This window comes from Thalia democratica, chromosome 4 (assembly GCF_965202585.1).
Source record: "Thalia democratica chromosome 4, ktThaDemo2.hap1.1, whole genome shotgun sequence".
In the NCBI taxonomy this organism is placed as follows: Eukaryota; Metazoa; Chordata; class Thaliacea; order Salpida; family Salpidae; genus Thalia; species Thalia democratica.
The window spans coordinates 56,405,156-56,429,552 of record NC_139168.1 but is presented as its reverse complement, the minus strand read 5'-3'; the positions used below and the strand labels follow the sequence as shown (position 1 = coordinate 56,429,552).

Below are 24,397 nucleotides of genomic sequence, written 5' to 3'. Positions count from 1 at the left end.
AATAAATAAAAAGCTTATTAAACGTAAACTATACACCTTTTAATACCTACAGTACGTTACTTGATTTATTGAAAATTTAACTCACTTTTAGTTGAGTGCTATTAAAAAGATCTCTTTAAAAATGTTTTGTAAATTAATTAACAGAAAAATGGTACTTTTGCGTTTTTAAATGAGTTAAAATTAAAAATAAATAACCATTTTACTTTTAGCTGTATTTACTAAAAAAAATGGTATAAAAGCAATTAAGCAGGTTTAAATTTTTGATTTTACAAATTTTACATATACAGTTTTTGTCAAAACAAAGTTTTCAAGCAAATTTTAAAATTTAATGCATATAAAAAACTTTGGTTTAACTTAAGGTTTTTGAACAGCTTTTATCCGGTGCATAACTTATTTAAAAAATGTAACAGAATACATTTCATTTTTCTTAAACTTATTTTAGTACTTTCGTAGTAAGGCTCATCAGAAATTGTTTCTTACTAAATTAGAATGAATACAAAATGAAATAAAATCATACTGAAGTTTAAAGTTTTAAAATATAAAATGACGTAATAATCGAATGTTAAAAATTAACAAAGTTCTTATGCTATATACAATTAGTATACTAATAAAACTCGTTAGAACTAAAACAATCTAAAATAAACAAGCGATAAAAGTTCAAATTAAAATTATACTTTAAGATAAAATTTAACAAGAAACTAATAACTTTAAAATTACTTAATATAAGAATTTAAAAAGTCTTGTTTGGTATACAAACTTTTTCTGCTTACACAAAATGGGCCTTAAAGATTGAACACATTTGGCTTCCAGAATATGCAGTTGAAAAGAGTTCTCCGCTCTCACTAAAACTGAAAAACTGTCCTTTTTATAATTTTTAGCACACTCAAGATTGTCCAACAAATGTTGCCCAATCGCCGAGAAGTATTTTTTCGTTGGTTTTTCCGAATGGCCATCAAACCAGCTTTTTGGTTTCATGTAAGAATCGATCATCATGTTCCGAAAGTCTTGAAAAACTTGTTTGATGGTCGTTCGGAATAACCAACGAAAAAATACTTCTCGGCGATTGGGCAACATTTGTTGGACAATCCTGAGTGTGTTAAAAATTATAAAAAGGACAATTTTCCAGTCTTAGTGAGAGCGGAGAATTCTTTTCAACTGCATATTCTGGAAGCCTTATGTGTTCAATCTTAAAGGCCCAGTTTATGTAAGCAGAAAAAGTTTGTATACCAAACTAGACTTTTTAAATCCTTATTTTAAGTAATTTTAAAGTAACTAGTTTCTTGTTAAATTTTATTTTAAAGTATAGTTTTAATTTGAATTTTTGTCGCTTGTTTATTTTAGATTGTTTTAGTTCTAACGAGTTTTATTAGTATACCAAATGTATATAGCATAAGCACTTAGTTAATTTTTAACATTCGATTATTACGTCATTTTATATTTTAAAACTTTAAACTTCAGTATAATTTTATTTCAATTTGTGTTCATTCTAATTTAGTAAGAATCAATTTCTGATGAGCGTTACTACGAAATTACTAAAATAAATTTTAAAAAAATGAAATGTATTTTCTTAAGGTTTTTGTAAAACCTTTTGCTGTGAGTTAAGTCATTTTTAGATAACATTTTGATTAGTTATAACAAAAGCTTAAATAATTAAATGTACAGTAAGGGTATCAATAAGGTACGTTTTTTTAACCCTGGCAAAAGTACGTATTTTACATTAAATGCGTACCTTACAGTTTAGAGACAGATTTAAGTCTTTCACACCAAATAATGGCTGATATGTAATTATATATAATAATTATGTATTTATATAATATAATTCAAATAGACTTTGCATGACAAAAAACAAATGAATTACGTCATATTTACAATAATCACATTAAGGTCATGTTCTCGTTTATTTCACTTTTTATCAACGTTTTTTTTTCAATAAATCTACTTATTTTCAAGATTTAGTCCATACCTTTTAAAGTGCGTTTTTCATCGTTGTCCTTACTGTAATTAGACATGTACTGGTTCTTTTATTTTAATTTCAGGTTCGCACTAAAAACATTAAGACTTCAAGAAACTATCTAGATTCGGAGTAATATGTATACCATGAAGAAAATTATAAAACAATTAAGAATTAATTAAAAATTAAACTTAATATATCAAAACTAATATTATAAGCTTAAGATGCTTAGCTTAAAACGAATAAAGCTGTATCTAGTAAAAATAATCATTCTTAATAAGGCTTTTAGCTTAGAATTAAGTAGAAAAAATTAGAAGTATAAAATGAAACCAAAAAGTTAGTGTATATTTAACCAATAATAAAAAACTACATTAAACATTTTTAAAACTCAGATATAGATGAATGTCAAGATTCAAAGACTTGTCCCTTAAAAACAACTATTTGTAAAAACACCCCAGGTTCTTATGTCTGTGAATGTTTACCAGAACATGATGGTTATGGATTAGATTGCACAGGTTCATTTAATTGTTTTTTTACAAAATGTACCTCATTGCATATTCTTTTCAACTTGGATAACTTTAATTGTTTCAATGCTTTAAAAACAGTTTAAATTAACTTTATTGTCTATGGAAAAGTAACTTGTTCAAAAAACTAAAATATTTATCTTTAAAAGTTTTTAAATTGTTTTAACTTTAAACACTTTCAACAATGAAGAAACTAGATACTATGCGGACTACAGGGTTCATACGCGTCAGATTAAACTAGGCTTTTGTTTTGAAAAATTGTCAGAATGAAATTTTTTAACAGTTTAACTAATTAAATATTTTTAAATGTAAATTTTTGTTCAATTTAATTGGTTTAAAATTGGAGAATTTTTTTTTGTAAACTCATAAGCTGTGAATTTTCTTTTTAAATAAGCGTTTAGTTTTGCAACTTTAGTTTTATTAAAATTTGCGCATTGTAGGCAAAATGTCAGCTTTTGTAATTTAACATACTTGAAAAATTTCTGATTAAAATAAAAAAATTAAAGATTTTTTTCGAGTACAATACCAAATTGTGAAACTTTTTCAAATTGAAAGTTTCGTTTTTATAAACATTTTTCAGAAAAAAATCTTGAAAATTTCTGTACTTCTTTCAAAAATTTCAAAGTATTTTTCTTTTTTTTGATTAAATTACCTGTAATGAATGTACTATTCAGTTGACGCATTCAAAAATTTTTGCACAAATTATTGTATACTTATTAGTGAAGAAGAAAGTACTATACGTTTTTTTATCAGTGTTGCTTGTATTAAAGTTATGTGTTTAAAAGTGAGAACATGTTAAGCTAGCATTCTTTAAGTAAAAATTAAGTATTTTTAGCAGTTAAAAAAAATTCAAGTTCTGTAAAAAAAAAATTTTCTACAATTTTAAGGAAAGCTGTTATAAAAAAGACAAAATTAATAATCTAAATAATAGCATTAGCAGAAATTAATTGGATTGAATTTAATCTATCTAAACTGTCTTTATTATTAATTTTTAGGTATCTATCAAATATACTTTGAACATTTTGTCTAAATTAACTTCATTAATTTTCAAACGATAGTTCACTTTTCTTATACAAAGTTATTCTTCTGTAGAAAAATTATTTTGCAACTGATAAATTTAAAAAAAAATTTGCATTTTATTCTCTTAACATTTTCTCTTTTTAAAAAAACAAAGATTTTCTAGCTAAAACACGTCGATTTAATTTAGAATTTTTTTATAATTTTATAGCAAGATTAAATCAGTTTGCAAAGAACTACACTGTTGAATTTGTTAATTATTTTTTAACATTAAAAATTAAAGTATTATAATAAATATTTTTAAAGTTTAACATTTTATAAATAGTTCTTAAAGTATGTTGTATATCTGGAATTCAAAAAAATCTTTATTAAAACGAACGGTACAGCTGTACGAATAATTTTTTAATCTTGCAGTAAATAAGAATTAAGCTAAAATGCGGTTATCAAAGTAAAGTTTATATATAATAAATAAATGTTGAATAGTACAAAATATTAAATACCTAACTTATTTTAAACAGACCGATTAAAGTTTAAACTTCTTTACAACTTTTAGTTTAAGCTATAAATAATTATAAAATGTTTAGTGACACCACACAAAAAAAAATTGTTAAGCTAAAACTCTTCGAAAAAGTTGAAATCTCGTTAAAAAAACCTAGCTTGAAATTATATGCTTGAAAGTAATTTTTGATGTAAAAACAAAAATAGTTCTAATAAAATTTTTTTTTTAATTTAAAGAAAATTTATAATATAAATCAAAGTCAAAATGTACCTAATATAATTAATTTAAGTGCATTTAGTTAAAAAAATTATTGATAAATAAAGGAAAAATCACTATAACCAAACACACCGATTATAATTAAATCGGGGTCGGCAGTCTTTTATAAACAACGGCCAAACCATACATTAAGAAAAAATTCGCCTGAAGGGCTGCATTTAAAAAAATATTGTTCTTAATCAATGAAAATATGTTTTTTTAACCAAAAACAAATAATAACTTAAAAAGCAATAATAAAACAATAATAATAACTAAAAATTAAATTAAAAGCCTATTTGTAAGTTTTTACTTAAAAAATATTTTATATATTTTAAAGCAATTTTCTTTGCTAAAAAGTACTTGACTAGCCGCAGATTTTTGCTTTATGCTCGCAGTCTGCCGTCTCCGGATTTAAATTCAATAAAAATTAACATGAATAAAATTTATTTGTTCTTAACTTAAAAAGGTGAAATATCGGTGTTTTATATAAGGTAAATTTATTAAACGTCATTCAGATTGCTGAACTTAGATTTGTCGTTGTTTAAAAATTGTAAGCTTAAAAGTCGGATTTTGAATAATCATAGTTCAAATCGTCGTAATTTTAAATGTTCAATTTTTAATTGTCGGGGTTTGAGTTAACTTTAAAAGTGAAATATTTTGCGTAATAGAATTCAAAAAATTCTACAAATGCAAGCATTTAACATGTTTTTATAGTTTTTAAAAGTTAGAAGTTTTTGTTTTAGAAAAAGCTTTAACATTAATTTAACTTGATATAATTTGTGAATCTTTTATCAAATATAAAAAGCCTTGTATGAGGGAATTATAGTTGCTTATAGTCTAAAAGCAAGGTTTTTAGCCTTAATTTGCATTCAGAAAAGTAAGTTTGTAAAAAATTTTGACTACATTTTAAATTAATTTTTATAGTTTTTTAGATTATATGTACTTTTTTCACAAATTTCTTAAAAAAACAGTTTATATTGTTGTGTTATGACAATTGCTTTGTTAAACAGTAAGTTTATGTTAAAATAAATTTTTTATTTTAAAATTATAGACAGTTTGTTACTATTAGTTTTTTTTTCGAATATCATTGAAACCAAGTTCAACAAAAAGTTTAGAGAATTTTTTGTTTTTAAAAACAGACCTAAGAGTTTGTTTCATTAAATGTTAAAATGTTAGTCACATTAAACATTCTTATTTTTCATCCAAAAACAGTTTTTTTTAGTACTTACAACTTTTCATATGAATAATAGTTGTATAGTTTATAAATATTCTATGTGACATTTAATAAAAATCCTTTAAACCACCTGACTAAGTAAAAGTTTATTTTAAAGTTCATAATACTAAACCAGATAGTAAATTATGATAAGCCAATTTTTTATCATAAACAATTTTTTTGCTATTAAATATAGTTTTTAGCTGTATAACTTTTTTTAAGTCAATAGCTAGAACATGTTAAACAAATTTAATTGTTTGTATCTAATTATTAACTTTCCTTTAATTAAAAACAAAAAAAGATAATAATAAAAACATTAACAGAAGCACCAAGACTTCTCAACTCATCAACTCAATTTCAAACTACCCCTACAGTGCCATTAAGAACTGACTACACAACATTTGTAACAACAACTAACCAAACAACCGCTACTCATATGCCTAATGTTACCTTATCTAACAACGAAGAAAGCTCATTTAAAAATGGTCTAACAAAAACAGTATTTCCTACTTCCAATACAAACAACTTTACTTCATTACAAGCATCAACACTGTACATCGAAAAAAATGAGACTACCAGTTATATGCTAAAAGGAACAACTGTAAGTTTAAAAAACTTTTTTGTTTTAAGCTATACTACCGTATTTAACAAAATGTACGTATTCATTAGGTACTTCATAGTTGATAAAGTATAGTTATAATAAAGACAAGTTATAGATTGAGCTAAAAACTTTGTTAAAAAAATACTAAAAATATGTGATATCTTCTTAATTAAGGTTATCTAGGTCAGTTATTCTCAAAACTTACAAAAGCTGTGTACTTTTTTACTATTAAATCTTTTTTTTTTTAATCAATAATTTCTTTTATTTGTAAGTTTGTGTTGAAAAATGTTAGGAGATGTTAAAAATTACCTTTTTTAAACAGCTAAGGGTATATTACAATATTTTTTGAAAATATTTTTACTATTCATCAAAACTTCTGTGCACGATGAAATAAACTTCGTGCACATTTTTTTGCATTAGTGCACAATTAACTTTAGATTAGTATTTTTTTAAGCTGTGCACTTATTTAAAATACTGTGCTTGAAATTTATTTCTCTGTTAAATAGAAAAGTAGTAAAACAATCACTAAGTCAATAAGTAAACTTCACAATGTTATCTATATCAATAAAAATAATGCTTTTGAATACAAATTTTGAAACTTTATATTTCAAAGGTCTTAATCCTTTAGTTTTTCTAACACAAGTTTATCAGCTTTTACTTTCAACTTCTACTTTTTTTCTTTTTATCATAACAAAAATTTTACCCTACAATGAATAATCTTATTTCAAAATTATACTAAGTCAGTACTAGAGAAAATATAACTAACTTTAAACCTATATTATGCAATACAGTATTTAGCAATTTTAAATACTCATATAAATTAACATAAATGTAACAAAAACTGTTTTTTAAATATCATAGCGTATGCAGTTTCTTTTTTTTAATTTAAACATGTATATACAAAGAAATATAAAACATTAATATTTTTTTGGTTAAAAAACTTAAAGCATAATATTATGTTTTAAAGATTAAAAATAGAATTTTCTAGTTTGTTAAAAATAAAGTTTGTTAGGATATTAAACAGTTACAATACTTTTTTATGTTTAAGTTACTTAGTATCTAATTTGAAAATAAATGGTATTAATAAGTTTTAGTACAGTTAATAGTTACTAAAGTGTTTCATATTAGAGTTAAAATATTTTTAGTATTGATTTAAGAGGGTACAAAAACAATTGTGGGAGTTTTCAGCTTAGTTGAGAGCATGAAAATTAAGGAGCTAACATGCACCTTATAGTGATGGATAACTTACTAAAAATACTAACTTGTGAAACTTTATACTTGTTAAGTTTTTAGAATAAGAGAGCTTTGTATTGAAATTTAAAATAAATTTTATAAACGTACTAGTACAATAAATTAGTTTATGAGAAGATTTTGGTAAAAAATGTACCATGCTGTTTCTATGTTTTAAAGCAGGGATCGGCAGCTTTCAGTGACTCGCGGGCAAATTTTCATAGAAAAAACTGCTCGCGGGCCGCACTTTTTAGAAAAAGTCTTCGAGAGCCGCACTTATTTTGAAACAATTGTAACAATCACAACAAAAGTAGTGTATTAAATCAAAAAAGCGATAAAATTAACAATAATAAAGCACTAGCAAAATATTTATCGAACTAATTCGTTCTTTTTATTAAAAAACATTTTATTTTTATTGTTTTAAAAAAGTATGTTTTTAGCTAAAAAGTACCTCGCGGGCCTTTGCTTTGAGGGCCGCACTTGGCCCGCAGGCCGCAGTTTGCCGACCCCTGTTTTGAAGTATAACTAGAATGTAATGATTTAAAGAAAAAATTAAAGTTTTGTTTATTTACCAACTGACTAAAATAAACCATATTAAATTTATTTGAAAATAAAAAGTTTTATGCCAAAATTTAAAGCTTGCAAGTTTAACATATACTGTTATCTATAGGGATCTATACCAATCTTAAAAATATTAGCTATTTTTATTAAATACTTACTTTAACATCACGTTACTAATACCTAAGTAATATGCACAAGTGTTTGTACATTTGTTTTACTAAAGTAACAATTACTATTATGAACTTACCGTTCACAAATAAAGATTTAGATACTAAATATGTTAGACTACAACATGTAAAACTTCTACCCTAAAACTAAACACAATGCTTAAGTAGTAGAAAAAAAAGTTTAACATTAAAGTGTAAATATAGTTTTTACTGAAATTCAACATATACAAAACTTAAGCTAATTATAAATAAGGCCCTTAAAGAATTAAATTTTAGGTGTAGCTGTGTCATACAAAAATAAAGTACTAACTTTTTACCACAACCTTAAGTTAAAAGTTTAAGTTATATTTTCCTAAAATTAGTTCTATTTTAGTTTAAAAGTATACTTGTCACAACTCTTAGTTATTATAACTTTTGTAGGGCTTTTGTAAAAATTTAATGTATAAACTTCAATAACTAATTTTTAAATAAAAGTTTTAGTATTTATTACAGCTGAAGTTTTAATGTATAAGCGTATATATTTGCTTAAAATAACACACCTAAATATAATTTAAACAAAGTATTTAATTAAATACTCCAATAACAAGTTTAAAAAATATGAAAAAATCTAAATTTTGTATGATGCGATTTCTTATTTTAAGTAGACTAAACATAAAATAAAAGAAAAGGTTAAAACTGTTCAGAAAACTATTTCAATAGGTTTTTAGGTGCTTATTTATTCAACGTTAAAACTTTCTTAAATTTTTTTTATCAATTTAGGTCCTGAAAATGACAGGAATAAGACTGTATGATCCCCGCTTTTTAGGCACCTCGTGTCTAGTAAAAAAAAATCAATTAAGCTTGTTAGTAAATAACCTCTAAAATTGATTAAAATAAGATTTCTAGTATATTTCAAATATACAATTTTATAGTTCTACTTTCCTCTTTACGTAGATAGTTTTAATTATTTCAAAAAAAATTTTTACAGTTTTTAGCTTCTTCAGTTTAAATTGTATAGTTGAAAATAATAAGTGTTTCTGAAACTTTGTATAAAAAAGGTAAATTTAAAGAAACCTTTTATTACTGTAAATGTTTTAAAGACAGCTACTTATACTCTTTAAAAATCGGAAAGGTGCTTTAACTAAAAACATTAATCACAACAAGTTACAAAAATGCTACATGTTTGAAGAAAACAGTCGTCTCAAAAAAACTTACAAGTTTCTATGAAAGACATAAAATACTAAACAAAATAATCAAAAAAGAAAATATTGGCATGGTTTGAGTGATTTTGGTGAAACCAGTTTGAAAAATGAAGATTTTTGAACAAAAATTCTATGCTATAGTTTGTTGAGTGTATAAAAATTTAACAAAGGAACTTTTTCTTGGTGTTTTTTATTAATAATTTATGCAATGATCACTCTACTTAAATCGCAACATGAAATTATTGCTGGTGTAGATTTTTATTTGAGCATCTTTTTGAAAAAGTATTCTCTACTAAACAGATTTATAGAAACGTTAAGCGAACAGAATCTGTTCAAGAGTTCATGATGTTGATCGTAAATCAGAAGACAGAACATGAAAAAAAGTTGACGATTTGTAAAACAGTATCAAAATTACTTCTTGTAACATCTAAAACTTCAGAATGGAAATTTATAAGGAAAAGAGAAAATTTGCTAAGTAGAAATTGTGAATTTAAGTTTCTCCTTTTTTTACTCTTGGCAAATAGTAGGTTAAAATTAAAAAAAAAATCTTTTATTTGTTATAAAAGTTCAAGACTTCGAAGATTGTCTTCTTTTTGTAAAAACAAATTACTGTTGACAGCTTTGTTAGTTCAACTTCTATTTGTTAGTTTTACGAGAAAAAAGTTACTATTAGAATTTGTCTTAATTTTACTGTTTATCACAATTCACTTTTCGGTATATGCTGAAAGCAGGTCAACTGAAACAAAAAATGTCAAAAGATGCTTTTTTGACTACGCAACTGCTACTACCAAATGCACTAAAAGCTCTTTTAAAACTATTTCAAAGGAAGTTTTTAAAACTAAATTGAGAAGGAAAAAAGATCTTACAAAAAAAATTTTATTCAGTAAAATATTTTTTTCAATTTTTGATGTTTCTGGTAACAAACGAAACACACAAAATAAAAATCGCAATGAAAGTAGAACAAATACTAATTATGACGTTAATAATTATTCGAACGCATCAGGTATTACTAATACTAAGACTGATCTCATGGCAAATGTAGAAAGAACTACTTTAAAATCTAAAGAACTAATTAATAAAAATAAAACAAACTTGTCTCTAAATGTAAATCTAAGTCAAGTGCAAGCTCTAGATGCTTCTTTAGAACTAAATATCTCCGCTACTAATCCATATAGCATAACAAATGACAGTTTGACAAAAAACAATTTAGACTTAAATTCAAATTTTAATGAAGCGCCGATAACGACCTCTTTAGCACCATTAAAAAAAGCAGCTACAGCTGAAACTCTAGCAGACTACGACTTTTTTACTCCGCTAAACAGGAATACACTTTCGCAAATTGATAATTACTTTGCAAATAATTCTAGAAAAGTTGATATTAAAAATTCTTATTCAAGATTAGCTTCAAATAGTATCAAACATACCAACTTGACAAAAAAAGATAATAACTTTAACATAAGTTTAACAGAAGCTTCAAAAATAAAATATTCAGCAGCATTTAAAAATGCAACTACAGCTACATCATTAGCAAACTATAAACTTTCTACTGTACAAAACAAACAACTACTTATGGAAAATAATAATTTAGCTTCTACTAATGCTGAAATAATTATTAACGAAAATTCTCATTCCAGTTTAGGTACGAATAATACCAGAAATGAAAGTTCGACAAAAAAATATGATAACCTAAACATAAATTCAACAGATTTTTTAAAAACAACATCATCAGCAGCATTAAAAAATGCAACTACAGCAACAACACTAGCAAACCATAAAATTTATACCCTACCTTATAGACAAACATTTTCAAAAAACGACAATTTAGCTATAAATAATACTGAAAAGGTTATTACTGAAAATACTCATCATAATTCAGCTACTTATATCATAACAGATGTAAGTTTGACTGAAAAAAATGATAACCTAAACGTAGGTTCAACAAAAACTTCAAAACCAATATCTTCAGCACCATTTAAAAGTGTAACTACAGCAACGACACTAGCAAATTATAAAATTTCTACCGTACTTAACAGACAAACATTTTCGCAAAATTACAATTTAGCTTCAGCTAATACTGAAAATGTTGTTACAGAAAACTCTAACTTCAATTTGGCTACACATATCATCACAGATGCAAGTTTGACAGAAAAAAATGATAACCTAAACATAAGTTCAACAGAAACTTTAAAAACAACATCTTTAACAGCATTTAAAAATTCAACTACAGCAACAACACTAGCAAATTATAAAGTTTATACCCAACCATTCAGACAAACATTTTCAAAAAACGACAGTTTAGCTTCAACTTATAATCAAAAGGTTGGTACTGAAAATTCTCATTCTAATTTAGCTGGACATACTATCACAGATGCAAGTTTAACAGAAAAAAATTATAACCTAAACACAGATTCAACAGAAACTTCAAAAGTAGCGTCTTCAGAAGCATTTAAAAATACAACTTCAGCTACAACACTAGCAAATTATAAAATTTCTACTGTACCTTACAGACAAACATTTTCGCAAGATGACAATTTAGCTTCAACTAAAACAGAAAACTCTAATTCTAGTTTAGCTTCACATATCATCACACATGTAAATTTAACAGAAAAAAATGATAACCTAAACATAATTTCATCTGAAACTTCAAAAACAACATCTTCAGCAGCATTTAAAAGTGCAACTACAGCAACAACACTAGCAAATTATGAAATTTCTACCCTACCATATAGACAAACATTTTTGCAAAATGATAATATTGCTTTAGCTAATACTGAATACTCTCATTCCAATTTAGTTACACGTATCATCACAGATGCCAGTTTGACAGAAAAAAATGATAACCTAAACATAAGTTCAACAGAAACTTTAAAAACAACATCTTTAACAGCATTTAAAAATTCAACTACAGCAACAACACTAGCAAATTATAAAGTTTATACCCAACCATTCAGACAAACATTTTCAAAAAACGACAATTTAGCTTCAACTTATAATGAAAAAGTTGGTACTGAAAGTTCTCATTCTAATTTAGCTGGACATACTATCACAGATGCAAGTTTAACAGAAAAAAATTATAACCTAAACACAAATACAACAGAAACTTCAAAAGTAGCGTCTTCAGCAGCATTTAAAAATACAACTTCAGCTACAACACTAGCAAATAATAAAGTTTCTACTGTACCTTACAGACAAACATTTTCGCAAAATGACAATTTAGCTTCAACTAAAACAGTAAATATTATTACTGAAAACTCTAATTCTAGTTTAGCTTCACATTTCATCACACATGTAAATTTAACAGAAAAAAATGATAACCTAAACATAATTTCAACAAAAACTTCAAAAACAACATCTTCAGCAGCATTTAAAAGTGCAACTACAGCTACAACACTAGCAAATTATAAAATTTCTACTGTACCTTACAGACAAACATTTTCGCAAAATGACAATTTAGCTTCAACTAAAACAGAAAATATTATTACTGAAAACTCTAATTCTAGTTTAGCTTCACATATCATCACACATGTAAGTTTGACAGAAGAAAATGATAACCTAAACATAAGTTCAACAGAAACTTTAAAAACAACATCTTTAACAGCATTTAAAAATTCAACTACAGCAACAACACTAGCAAATTATGAAATTTCTACTTTACCATATAGACAAACATTTTTGCAAAATGATAATATTGCTTTAGCTAATACTGAATACTCTCATTCCAATTTAGTTACACGTATCATCACAGATGCCAGTTTGACAGAAAAAAATGATAACCTAAACATAAGTTCAACAGAAACTTTAAAAACAACATCTTTAACAGCATTTGAAAATTCAACTACAGCAACAACACTAGCAAATTATAAAGTTTATACCCAACCATTCAGACAAACATTTTCAAAAAACGACAATTTAGCTTCAACTTATAATGAAAAAGTTGGTACTGAAATTTCTCATTCTAATTTAGCTGGACATACTATCACAGATGCAAGTTTAACAGAAAAAATTTATAACCTAAACACAAATACAACAGAAACTTCAAAAGTAGCGTCTTCAGAAGCATTTAAAAATACAACTTCAGCTACAAAACTAGCAAATAATAAAGTTTCTACTTTACCTTACAGACAAACATTTTCGCAAAATGACAATTTAGCTTCAACTAAAACAGAAAATGTTGTTACTGAAAATTCTAATTCTAGTTTAGCTTCACACATCATCACACATGTAAGTTTGACAGAAAAGGATGATAACCTAAACATAATTTCAACAGAAACTTCAAAAACAACATCTTCAGCAGCATTTAAAAGTGCAACTACAGCAACAACACTAGCAAATTATAAAATTTCTACCGTACCAAACAGACAAACACTTTCGCAAAATGATAATTTTGCTTTAGCTAATACTGAAAACTCCCATTCTAATTTAGCTACACATAAAATAACAGATGCATATTTGACAGAAAAAACTAACAATTTATACACAGGTTTAACAGAAACAAAATCTTCAGCAGCGTTTAAAGATGTAACAAAAACTACAATTGCAACCAACTATAAAATTTCTACCACACCATATAGACAAACATTTTCACAAAATGACAATTTAGTGTCAGCTAATACTGTAAATCCTCATTCTAGTTTAGCTACTCTTATCATCACAGATGCAAGTAACAATATTTTAAGCATAAGTTCAACAGAAACTTCGAAAACACCACCTGCAGCAGCATTTAAATACGCAACTACAGCAACAATACTAGCAAGCTCTAAAATTTCTACCGTACCAAACAGACAAACATTTTTTCAAAATGATCATTTAACATCAGCTAATACTGAGTACTATCATTCTAATTTAGTTACACGTATCATCACAGATGCCAGTTTGACAGAAAAAAGTGATAACCTAAACATAAGTTCAACAGAAACTTTGAAAACAACATCTTTAACAGCATTTAAAAATTCAACTACAGCAACAACACTAGCAAATTATAAAGTTTCTACTATACCTTATCAGCAAACATTTTCGCAAAATGAATACTTAGCTACGAATAATACTGAAAAGATTGTTACAGAAAGTTCTCATTCCAGTTTAGCTACACATATCACCACATATGCAAGTTTGACAGAAAAAACCAACAAATTATACAAAAGTTCAACGATAACTTCAATAAAAACATCTTCAGCAGCGTTTAAACATGCAACTAAAGTTACAGCACCAGCAAACTATAAGTTATCTACAGTACCATATAGACAAACAACTTCTCAAAATGACAATGTAGCTTCAGCTAATACTGAAAAGGTTGTTACTGAAGATATTCATTCTAGTTTAGCTACACATATCATCACGGATGCAAGTAATAATAATTTAAACATAGAATCCACAAATACTTCAAAAACAACATCTTCAGCAGCATTTAAAAACTTTACTAAAGCTACAACAACAGAAAATTATAAAAGTTCTACTGTACTAAACAAACATACATTTTGGCATATTAATAATTCTACTTCAAGTAATGCTGAGAACGTTTTTACTAATAGTTCTCATTCTAAGTCAGCAACACATATCATCACAGACGCAAGTAATAATCGTTTAAGCATAGGTTCAACAGAAAGTTTAAAAACAACATATTCAGCAGCATCTAAAAATGCAACTACATTAACAACACTAGCAAACTCTAAAATTTCTACCCTACCTTATAGACAAACATTTTCGCAAAATTATAGTTTAGTTTCAGGTAATACTGAAAGTTTTCATTCTAGTTTAGCTTCAACTATCATCACAGGTGCAAGTTTGACAGAAAAAAATTATAATCTAAACATTATTTCAACGGAAACTTCAAAAACAAAACCTTCAGCAGCATTTATAAATGCAAGTACAGCAACAACACCAACAAACTCTAAACTTTTTACACTACCAAACAGACAAACATTTTCGCAAAATGAAAATTTAGTTTCAGCTAATACTGAAAAAGTTACAGAAAATTCTTATTCCAGTTTAGCTACACATCTCACCACAGATGCAAGTTTTACAGAAAAAAATAACAACTTATACATAGGTTCAAAAGAAACTTCAAAAACATCTTCTGAAGCGTTTAAAAATGCAACTAAAGCTACAACACCAGCAAGCTATAGAATTTCTACCGTACCATATACACAAACACTTTCTCAAAATTACGGTTTAGCTTCAGCTAAAATGGAAAAGACTGTTACTGAAAGTTCTTATTCTAGTTTAGCCTCATATAATTCCGCAAATGAAAACATAACAAAATTAAGTAACAACTTAAACATAAATTCAACCAAAACTTCAAAAATAACTTCTTCAGAATCATTAAAAACAGCCAACACAATTACAACTCTACCAAGTTACAACTTTTCTACCGAACCAAACAGACAGACGTTTTCACAAAATGAAAACTCAGCTTCAACTTTTACTGCAAGTACCAAAACTATAAATTCTAATTCTAGTTCAACTTCATATAGTATCACAAGTGCACTTTTGACACAAAAGCCTTATAACTTTCAAATAAGTTTAACCAAAACTAAGGTTCAACCGACAATAACTTCTTCATCAATATTTGAAACAGCAACTCTACGAAACTACAATCTGTCTACTGTACGAAACAAAGAAGTTTTTTTTTATATATTAACCATTTTTGAATCTTAATATACTTAAATTTTAAGTATAAAAATTTAAACATAAGTAGTTAAACAATATTTTACAATTAGAATAGTTCATACCAGAAATATACCTAGTTCAGCTTTGAAATTAAATGTAATACTTCATATATAGTTATTTTTTGGCTCAAAAAACTTTTTCTTATTAAATTTTTTAACCATTTACCGCTAGGCTAAGAAAACAGCTTTGTAAAATATCTCAGTAAAATATATATGTCAACTTATTTTAATTTAAACTTTATGTGAAAAATATTTGAACAATACAAAGAGTTTTCTTCTGACAATTTGATTTTCTTCAAGTAAACTAACAACTATTATTTTTTACAGAGTACAACAAACAGTATAATACCAACTCAACCAGACCACACACAAAATAAAGTTGTAACTTCTACTGAAGCCAAAATTACTACAGCCTATAATTACACTCAACCAAGTACAAACAATCATCTAAGTACTAGTAAAGTAGTTTTACCAACTGAGGTCCCAAATGAAACAAGATATTCAATAACTTCAAGTTTTAATTCAACGGAATTAGATATAAAACCACCAGAGCAATTTTCTCTAACTTCTGAAAAAAATTATTCCTCAACAACAATAACTTCAGCAAGCTTATCTTCTATTAACACAAAAGCAAGTGAATTTTATGAAACAAACTCAACAATTAACTTTACAGGCAGGTCAGAAACTCTTTCTGGAGGAACACCAATGAAACCTATAAGTTCATCAAGTTCAACTAAAACAAGTACTGATAGAACGCAACCTATTGATAGTTTTAAAAGTTCTTCTCAAAAAAACTTTGAGACTAAACCTTCATTTACAAACAACATGAGTTATAATTCAGTTTTCAGTACTGTTCCTACAAAAGAAACTACAAATGCAATATTACCGTCTCTTACAACAAATAAAACTAATGAGCAAACATTTACATCACAAAAAACCACATCGAAAAACGCTATCAGTTCAACAAACAGTGTATATCAAAGCACAACAAGTGGAGGATCAAGGTCTAGGTCCACATCAACTTTAATAAACACGAGTACAATTTATACTAAACAAACATCAACACGAGCACCAACAATCCAGACAACAAGCACTCAACCGAAAACTTCACAGCAATCAACAAAAACTGAAGTTAATTTTATTTCAGCAACATCGGAAAAAACTTATTTTTCTTCAACTGGTGTTAGTTTAGTACTTTAAATATTTTAGTTAATTGCTAATCAAAAAAAAAAAACAGTTATTATGTTTATAATAAACTTAAAATTTTAATGAAATAACTTTTTTTCTAAAATAAAGCAGTGTATAGTTTTCACTGACTCAATTAATATTAATAATAACTGACTCAAAAACTAACTCAATTGATATATAACTACGTTTACATCATACTATAAGATGCACTAAACTATGCAGCCTATTTTAAATAATTTAGTTATTATTTGAATTGATTGGATAGCTCTAATTGTTTATAACACTTGTTAAGTTTAAATAAAACGTGTTCTTATTACTTTTGTTAATTTAATAAATTAAAAACTTGTACGTTTGCTTATTTCTAATAATTGTAAATATTACCTGTATTTTTTTAAATGAACGAGAAACACGAGTTTTGTTAGTTTAACTTTCTAAGTAACAAAATTATCTGACTATTTTTAATTATTTTACTTTAGCGTGCACAAAACATGTTGAAATTGTTAAAGTAAAAAAAAAATCAAACAATTTTTAAATTAGTTTTTGTAATATACTTATTAGATATGTTTCAAATTAGTATTCTTTTCCTTTTTTAAACAGCTTAATGTGCTCTAAATTCATAGCAAGAACATATACTCCTGAAAACTGGCCCCTATGTCAGTATCATTATCATTTGTATTATTATTTATTCACGCTAATGACCTTATAGTTACTGGCTTAGGAACATCAATGATAGGGGGTGGTACATAGATTCAATGCTTAAATATATATGTAGAATATACAATGCTAAGCTGTATTATAACAAATTATATTACAATAAAATAGTATATAAATTGTTACTAATGAAATTATACATAATCACAATTAAAAGGTGTTCTTTTAATTTTAACAAAAAACTTCAAGAAGAATAAACAATTAGATCAATATAGAAATAAATTAGCAATACTTTAAATCTAAACAAGCTTTAATTGCAAATGTTTAGCAAATAAAAACTAGCTTGTTGAACGCGAAACTGTCAAATTGTCTTGTCAAAATTCAGAACAGTGGAATATTTATTAATTCCAAATCATTTTAAAACCAAAGCAAAACTGGTTGTACAAAATCCAAGTCAGTAAACAGTTAACAAAATCTAAACCTGTTTCAAATTAGAAAAAAGCTGTCAAATTTAGATAAATCTGTGACTTGAATTAACTCTTTAAATCATGTATGTCTTTACTCAACTAATTGTCAACTGAATGATGCTTTTATTAGTTTGAAACTTTTCTGGTAAGAGAGGAAACCATTACATTCTGCTTATTCTGAACGTAGAAGTGTTTAATGCTTCTTTTTTTAACGGTTTAAAGTCTTAAACTAGTTCTAAATAACTCGATTTAATTGTTTTTGTGTTAATAACATTTTTTTAGAAATGTTTGTTTAAAAGCAACTACAAAGAATTTAGTTAAAGTTTTTAAAAAAACATATAAAAGAAATTACCACAGATGTTTTTGTGTTAAAACTTTATTCCGACTAACGGCGTTTCACTGCTCTCAAATAAATTTAAGAACAGATCTACGGAGTCTCAAAAAAAACTCCTATTCTTAGAGATTTTTTGAGACTCCGTAGAACTGTTCTTAAATTTATTTGACAGCAGTGAAACGCCGTTAGTCGGAATAAAGTTTTAGCACAAAAACATCTGTGGTATATATTCCGATAAGCTTAGCTTATCAGAATCTCAAGGATTTAACGCCTTTTAACGTTACATCTTATAAAAAAAAATATTTTTCTATAATTTTAAATAAGAATTTCTTGAGTAAATTCATCTAGACTAAGTTCGATACTTAGCATTTTTATCTGTTAAAATGTTAAATAAATAAACAAAAAAATATTGAGAAAACTTAAAAAATTTAATCTTCAATCAATAATTAACAGTAAAATTCGATAAATATCTCAAAATACTCAAAAGAACTTAACTTTTTCTAAATTATTTACTACTGTTTCGTTTTAGATTTTTTATTTTTTAACTTATTTGTTAGTAATTTTATACATAACAAACATATTTTCTTTTAATTTGTGATACCTCAAGTTCTCGTGCAACTCCTTCTTTTCTGTCGTTTATCCTCTTGTAACATTTTGCGCTAAGTGTTTGTTTATTGTATTGTCCCATATTTATCAGGTTAGTTTAGTGTTTCTCAAAACACTGAGCTAACCTGATATACTGTGTACAGATTTACACCCAATTAAAATAGGTACATTTAACTGTACATTGGTACAAAGGTGCTCGTTTTGAAAAACACACTTTTACTCATTGTATAAAAGTCGAATTTTCATTTCTTGATTAATTTGACAAAAAATCAATGAATCAACATAAAATTAAAGTACAAATAGATACTTGCTTAAATTATAAAAAAATTCATCTTTAAGCAATAGAATTAGAATTTACTTCATTATAAAACTGAACCTTAATTAAAAAATATGTAAATTTTAACACTGGAAAATATTTTGTAGCTACTTTTTTCTTGCAATGTGTACTAATTTATATATGAGAATTTTCAAAACAGATTTCTTCAACAATTACTAAGATTAAAAATCTTACACAAGAAAATATAGACGAACAAATATCTAATTTTACAAGAGAAACTGGTTAAGTCATTGTTTTTTTTTTAACTTAGATATGTTTAAACTAAATTAAACGTTTTGTAACATTTTTCAAAAAGTAAGTCTTAAAAAAAAACTATGAAAATTTTTTCAATAAATGTCCGTTGAAAGTTATTTAAAATAATCATTTGTCTACTTGTTAAACTGAATTGTACTTTTTTTTATTTACATTCCGTTAAATTTAGTTAAAGTACTATAAATTTGCACAAAACGTCTTTCTTAAAATTCAAAAACAAAAAAGCTATAATGTTTTTAGTTTGTGAAATTCGTTTATTTTTGTTTTGTTAGGTCTTTTATAAAAACCTTAAACAGCTCAGGAGCGGAAAGCGAAATATTTGGTCTAGTTTTTTAGTTTTACTTTATGCAATAGATTTTTATAAATCACTTCCAAGTTGGCTCTGTGTACAAAGTAAAAGTTTTTTTAGTTATATAAGTTTATTGATATGCATATATACTTCTTTGTAAAGTCTGTGGATGGTAAAGAGGCTCTCAACTTTTCGTAGGTTCCAACTGTATGTTTAATATAAAAAACAATTTTTTTTCCTTATACAGCTGTTTTAGCGTACAACACGCTTTCTAAACAAGAGTTTCAATAAAAAAAACAATTCAATAAAAATAAATTTACAAGTAAAAGTACAAAATTACATAAAACTTTATATTACGTAACTTTAGAATTACTACATTTTTAACAACATTCTAGATCTAGGACATTTTAAATAGTTTTTAAATAAATTGTTAAGGTAATGCAAACAACCGCTCTGTAACTCGTTCCTTTTTTTTTAATTCCGACTTTTTAATGCAAAAAGTTTCAACCTTTTCTGCGTTAAATAATTTAAAACCATTTTAAAGACTTTATTTGTTTTTCCTTCTCGCTAAAATTTTCAATAAATTCTGAAATTAGTTTTATTATTATTAAACTTTCATGTGTATTGCGATAAAATTGTAGCGTTGTTTAGTTTTTAGTATTTTAAACTTCTTTTTTTTGTGTATAGCGATTTTGAGTGATATTCCTATTGAGCCAACATAAGACTAGAATTCATTATCAAATTTTTCGGTAGCTTTATAAATTAATTTTTCAGTTAAATACTTTTCATTGACCAAATTTTTTGCAGTCATACGTTTGCAATTTTTTTCTCTTGGATTTCTAACAGTTTACTATTGTGTTTCATTATTAATTGTCTCAAGTTTGACATACAGGAATAGAACAGTTTTAGTGTCTTCCTGTTGAAAGATACTACTCAGTAAGTATTTTATCTACAACATCTTTAAAACATTTCTCAACTCGCGTTGCTACACTTTAACAGAAAGAAGCTTTAAAATATAGTATACTTCTGCTTTTTTTCATGTTCTTACTTATCTCGTGTCATTGGCTAAAGGCTTACTCGTGATCGTACCCATTGCTACTATAAATTTCTGATAGTGTTGGGTTGTTTCTGTATACATACTTGGAGTGCTAAAATCTTTTTGAGGTTGTTTTTTTTTTCTGAAGTAAAAATTTTTTCTGTTATACTAAATTTAATGATTGGCACCTACGTAAAGTTGAGAGCCTCTTCTACCATCCACGGACTTCACAAAACTAGTATGTATATATATATTTATATAAAGAGAGAATTTTTATTATTACATCATAATAAATTGTTAAACAATGAAAATAAAGATAAATGGCCAGAAAATAATTTGAAACAAGGTAATTTATTTAATAAAGATTAGGAAAAAAATTAAAATAAACATTTGTCAATGAAATGTCTACTTTTCGTGTATAAATTCTTTTATATTTTGATAGAATTGAACACAAAAATGTACTATAAAAATATTATCAAAACTTAAGAATTTATAACTTACGAAAAACAAGTTATTTGGTAAAAGTCTTTTTACAACAATTTTTAACATAGAAACGAGTATTAATATTGAAAATGATTTAACAACTATCGTTGAAAACCTTCAAAGCATAACAAGAGTTAACTTCAGTTTAAGTGTTGACGTAGTTACAAAAATTTTTTCAATCATCAGTATTTTATCATCACAAAATGAAGGCAAGTTTTTGATAATGTTTAAATTAATTTAAATAAATTAACCTACTCATTAAGTGTAAAGCTAAATTATATTAATTAAAGTTAGTAAATATGTTATTACAATTTATTAACTACAATAAATGTTTAGAGCCTATTTTTTATTAAATGCTGTTTTGATACACAATTAATGAGCAGTATAATTTTGTTATCTTTTTTCCAGAGCTATTTAACACAAGTTCTAGTAATGAAGTACCTCAGATAGCAGAGCAAATATTGTTCTTGTTAGAAATACCTGAAAATGAAACAAAAGTAGTGACTCCTTTTAAAGAAGGTTCAAACGTTAGAGGAGGAGTAATAAAGTTCAATTTGGAAACTTCTAAAAGTTTGTGAATCAAGCTTTATATACAGCTTAATTATCTTAAATATTTGGTGTAGTATTAATCTTATATTATTCTCGTGTTTTTTAAGTTATTTATAATTTAGCAGAATAAAACTGCTCTGAAGTTTTAAAATATATTATAGTGCATCTTAGTTTAACTTTTACTTTTTTCTAACTTGAAACAAAATAAATTATGATATGTTTTATGACCTTGAATAGGAAAATAAAGTACAGTTTTTAAATCCTTAAACAGCGGACCCTTAAAAATATTTTTTCTGCAATTTTAGAAACAAAATGAACATATAAGATATAACGTAAAAATGTATAACAACCCAAACATCTAAACAAGGAAAGCCCATTATAAAGTCAAAAAAATGTTTTTGTAAGCAAATACTTTACTACTTACGACGTTTCGCTTCTCATTAAATACTAACAGCTCTACAGAGCCTGTAAAAGATCAATATACATTAAAAATTATTTACTTTTACGTTAAAAAATTTACCGAAAATATATACTTGTAAGTAGAGAATAGTAAAAAAGTATGTTAAAAAATTAAGTAAAGTCTTAGTCAAAACAGCACTATAGTTTTAAGAACTTGCTTAAAGTATAAATTATTAGAGTAAAGTTTTTAAAATTAAATTATAAAACTACAACAAGCTTGTGAAATAGTATTAGCAAAAATTTCTTTAAAACATATAAACAGTAAAAAACTAAACTTCCAAAAGTATCCAAGGTGTTTTAGCAAAGTTTTACAAAAAATATAGTTGAATCAAATAACGTAAATTAATATTGTTTTACGGTTTATTTGTTTACTTGAAAACAAACTCAAGAAATTTGAAAGATAATACCTGATTGGGATAAAAAGGTTATGTAATACACAGTGTTTACTTGTAAGAATACTTATTATTTGTTGTGATTGTTTATGAAGCTGTGTGATAAAAGTATACAAATGTATGGATAAAATTGGGGTGTTATTTGAAGAAAAACTGTTGTGTGGGCATAAAAAAAAATTCTATTTTTTAATTAGAAATAGCATTTTTTTAAGTTGACAAAAATTGTATAAAACTAGAAAAATATAATCATGTTGAAGATAAATAAGACTACTAAGAAGTTTTGATCTAGATTAGTTTGAAAAATAATTTTGATTTTTTTTTACATTAATAGATTGTTACCAATACAAAAAATTTGGCGAAATTCACCAGCGCCAAAGCCTAACATTTCGTGTACCATTAGCCAAGCTTAATCTTTTTAAACAAAACAAGTGTTAATTATACAACTTGGACCATCTGACTAAAGCTTTCCGTAGACTAAAATCTGGGTTTGGATCTTATTAAAAAAGCTATAATATTTGATCTACAAATAAAAGCTATCATGTTTTACTGATCTTTTTTTTTTTTTTATCACAAAGAAACATTCTAGTTGTCATTTCTAGTAGACAGTGAGTATTAACTTTGTACGGCAATTAGACAACTTGACATCACTGATCATACTAGCAAATAGTAGCTTTTTGGCAAAGAATCATAAATGTTTGTAGATTGAACATTAGAGCAGACTAATAAATTTCAATGAGAATATAACCTGAGTCTTAGTCTACCAAGAGCTTTTGGCAGATATTCAAAGTGATATGATTAAAGTTTAAAAAAATGTTTACTACATTTTTTTTTTACTTTTAAGTATGCATTTGAAATGAAAAATACAAAATATTTATTCATTTAAAAAAAATCAATATAATAACACTAATACTATCACTTAATTTTCTAAATAAAAGTAGAAGTTTCTTTAAAAAGTTAGGTCACTTTCTTTTTTAGATTATAAACATAATAAGCAATAAACTTCACCGCACGATCAACAACAACAGAATCCGAGAAATCGAGAAATTTTTTTTGGATTTTACCTACAAACGGTCGCTTCAGTATTTCGTACTTAAGCCCGCTTGGTTAGATCACAAAAGCGGTTTCTTGCGACTTTTCCTGCCTGATGAGTCTTAATTAGGACGAAACCGGTCGTAGGATTGTCTCGGATGCTGTTGTTGATGATCGTGCGGTGAAGTTCATTGTTTATTATAGATGGCATAAATCATTTCAACTTTGTTGATGATGGGCGAAATATATACTGGATTTTTTAGATTAAATATAATTACTTATGTGATTGATTGTCGAATAAAAACAATTAAATAAATAAATTGCTTTTTACAAATCAAAGTAATTTTGTGTTTAATTATTAAAATTAAGTTGTGTATACGTTTACTACTTCGTTTAAAGTTAACAAATACACCACCCTGAAATAGCACGAGGTTACTAAATTGCTCGAGGGGATAAAAGTG

General features: G+C 26.0%; 1 protein-coding gene across 5 annotated transcripts in view; it reads left to right on the top strand.

Annotated features, from left to right (window-relative positions):
* Positions 1–24,397, top strand: part of LOC145833832 (uncharacterized) — a 51,594-nt gene that overhangs the window by 6,399 nt on the left and 20,798 nt on the right. For 2 of the 5 annotated variants that reach the window (XM_082941027.1, XM_082941032.1), the window contains exons 4-9: positions 2,344–2,466; positions 5,783–6,060; positions 16,192–17,046; positions 19,587–19,668; positions 21,576–21,716; positions 21,916–22,077. In XM_082941027.1, coding sequence (XP_082797153.1) covers positions 2,344–2,466; positions 5,783–6,060; positions 16,192–17,046; positions 19,587–19,668; positions 21,576–21,716; positions 21,916–22,077 — 1,641 coding nt within the window. The remainder of the gene's footprint in view (positions 1–2,343; positions 2,467–5,782; positions 6,061–16,191; positions 17,047–19,586; positions 19,669–21,575; positions 21,717–21,915; positions 22,078–24,397) is intronic. The other 3 variants (XM_082941030.1, XM_082941029.1, XM_082941031.1) reach the window with 3 other exon arrangements.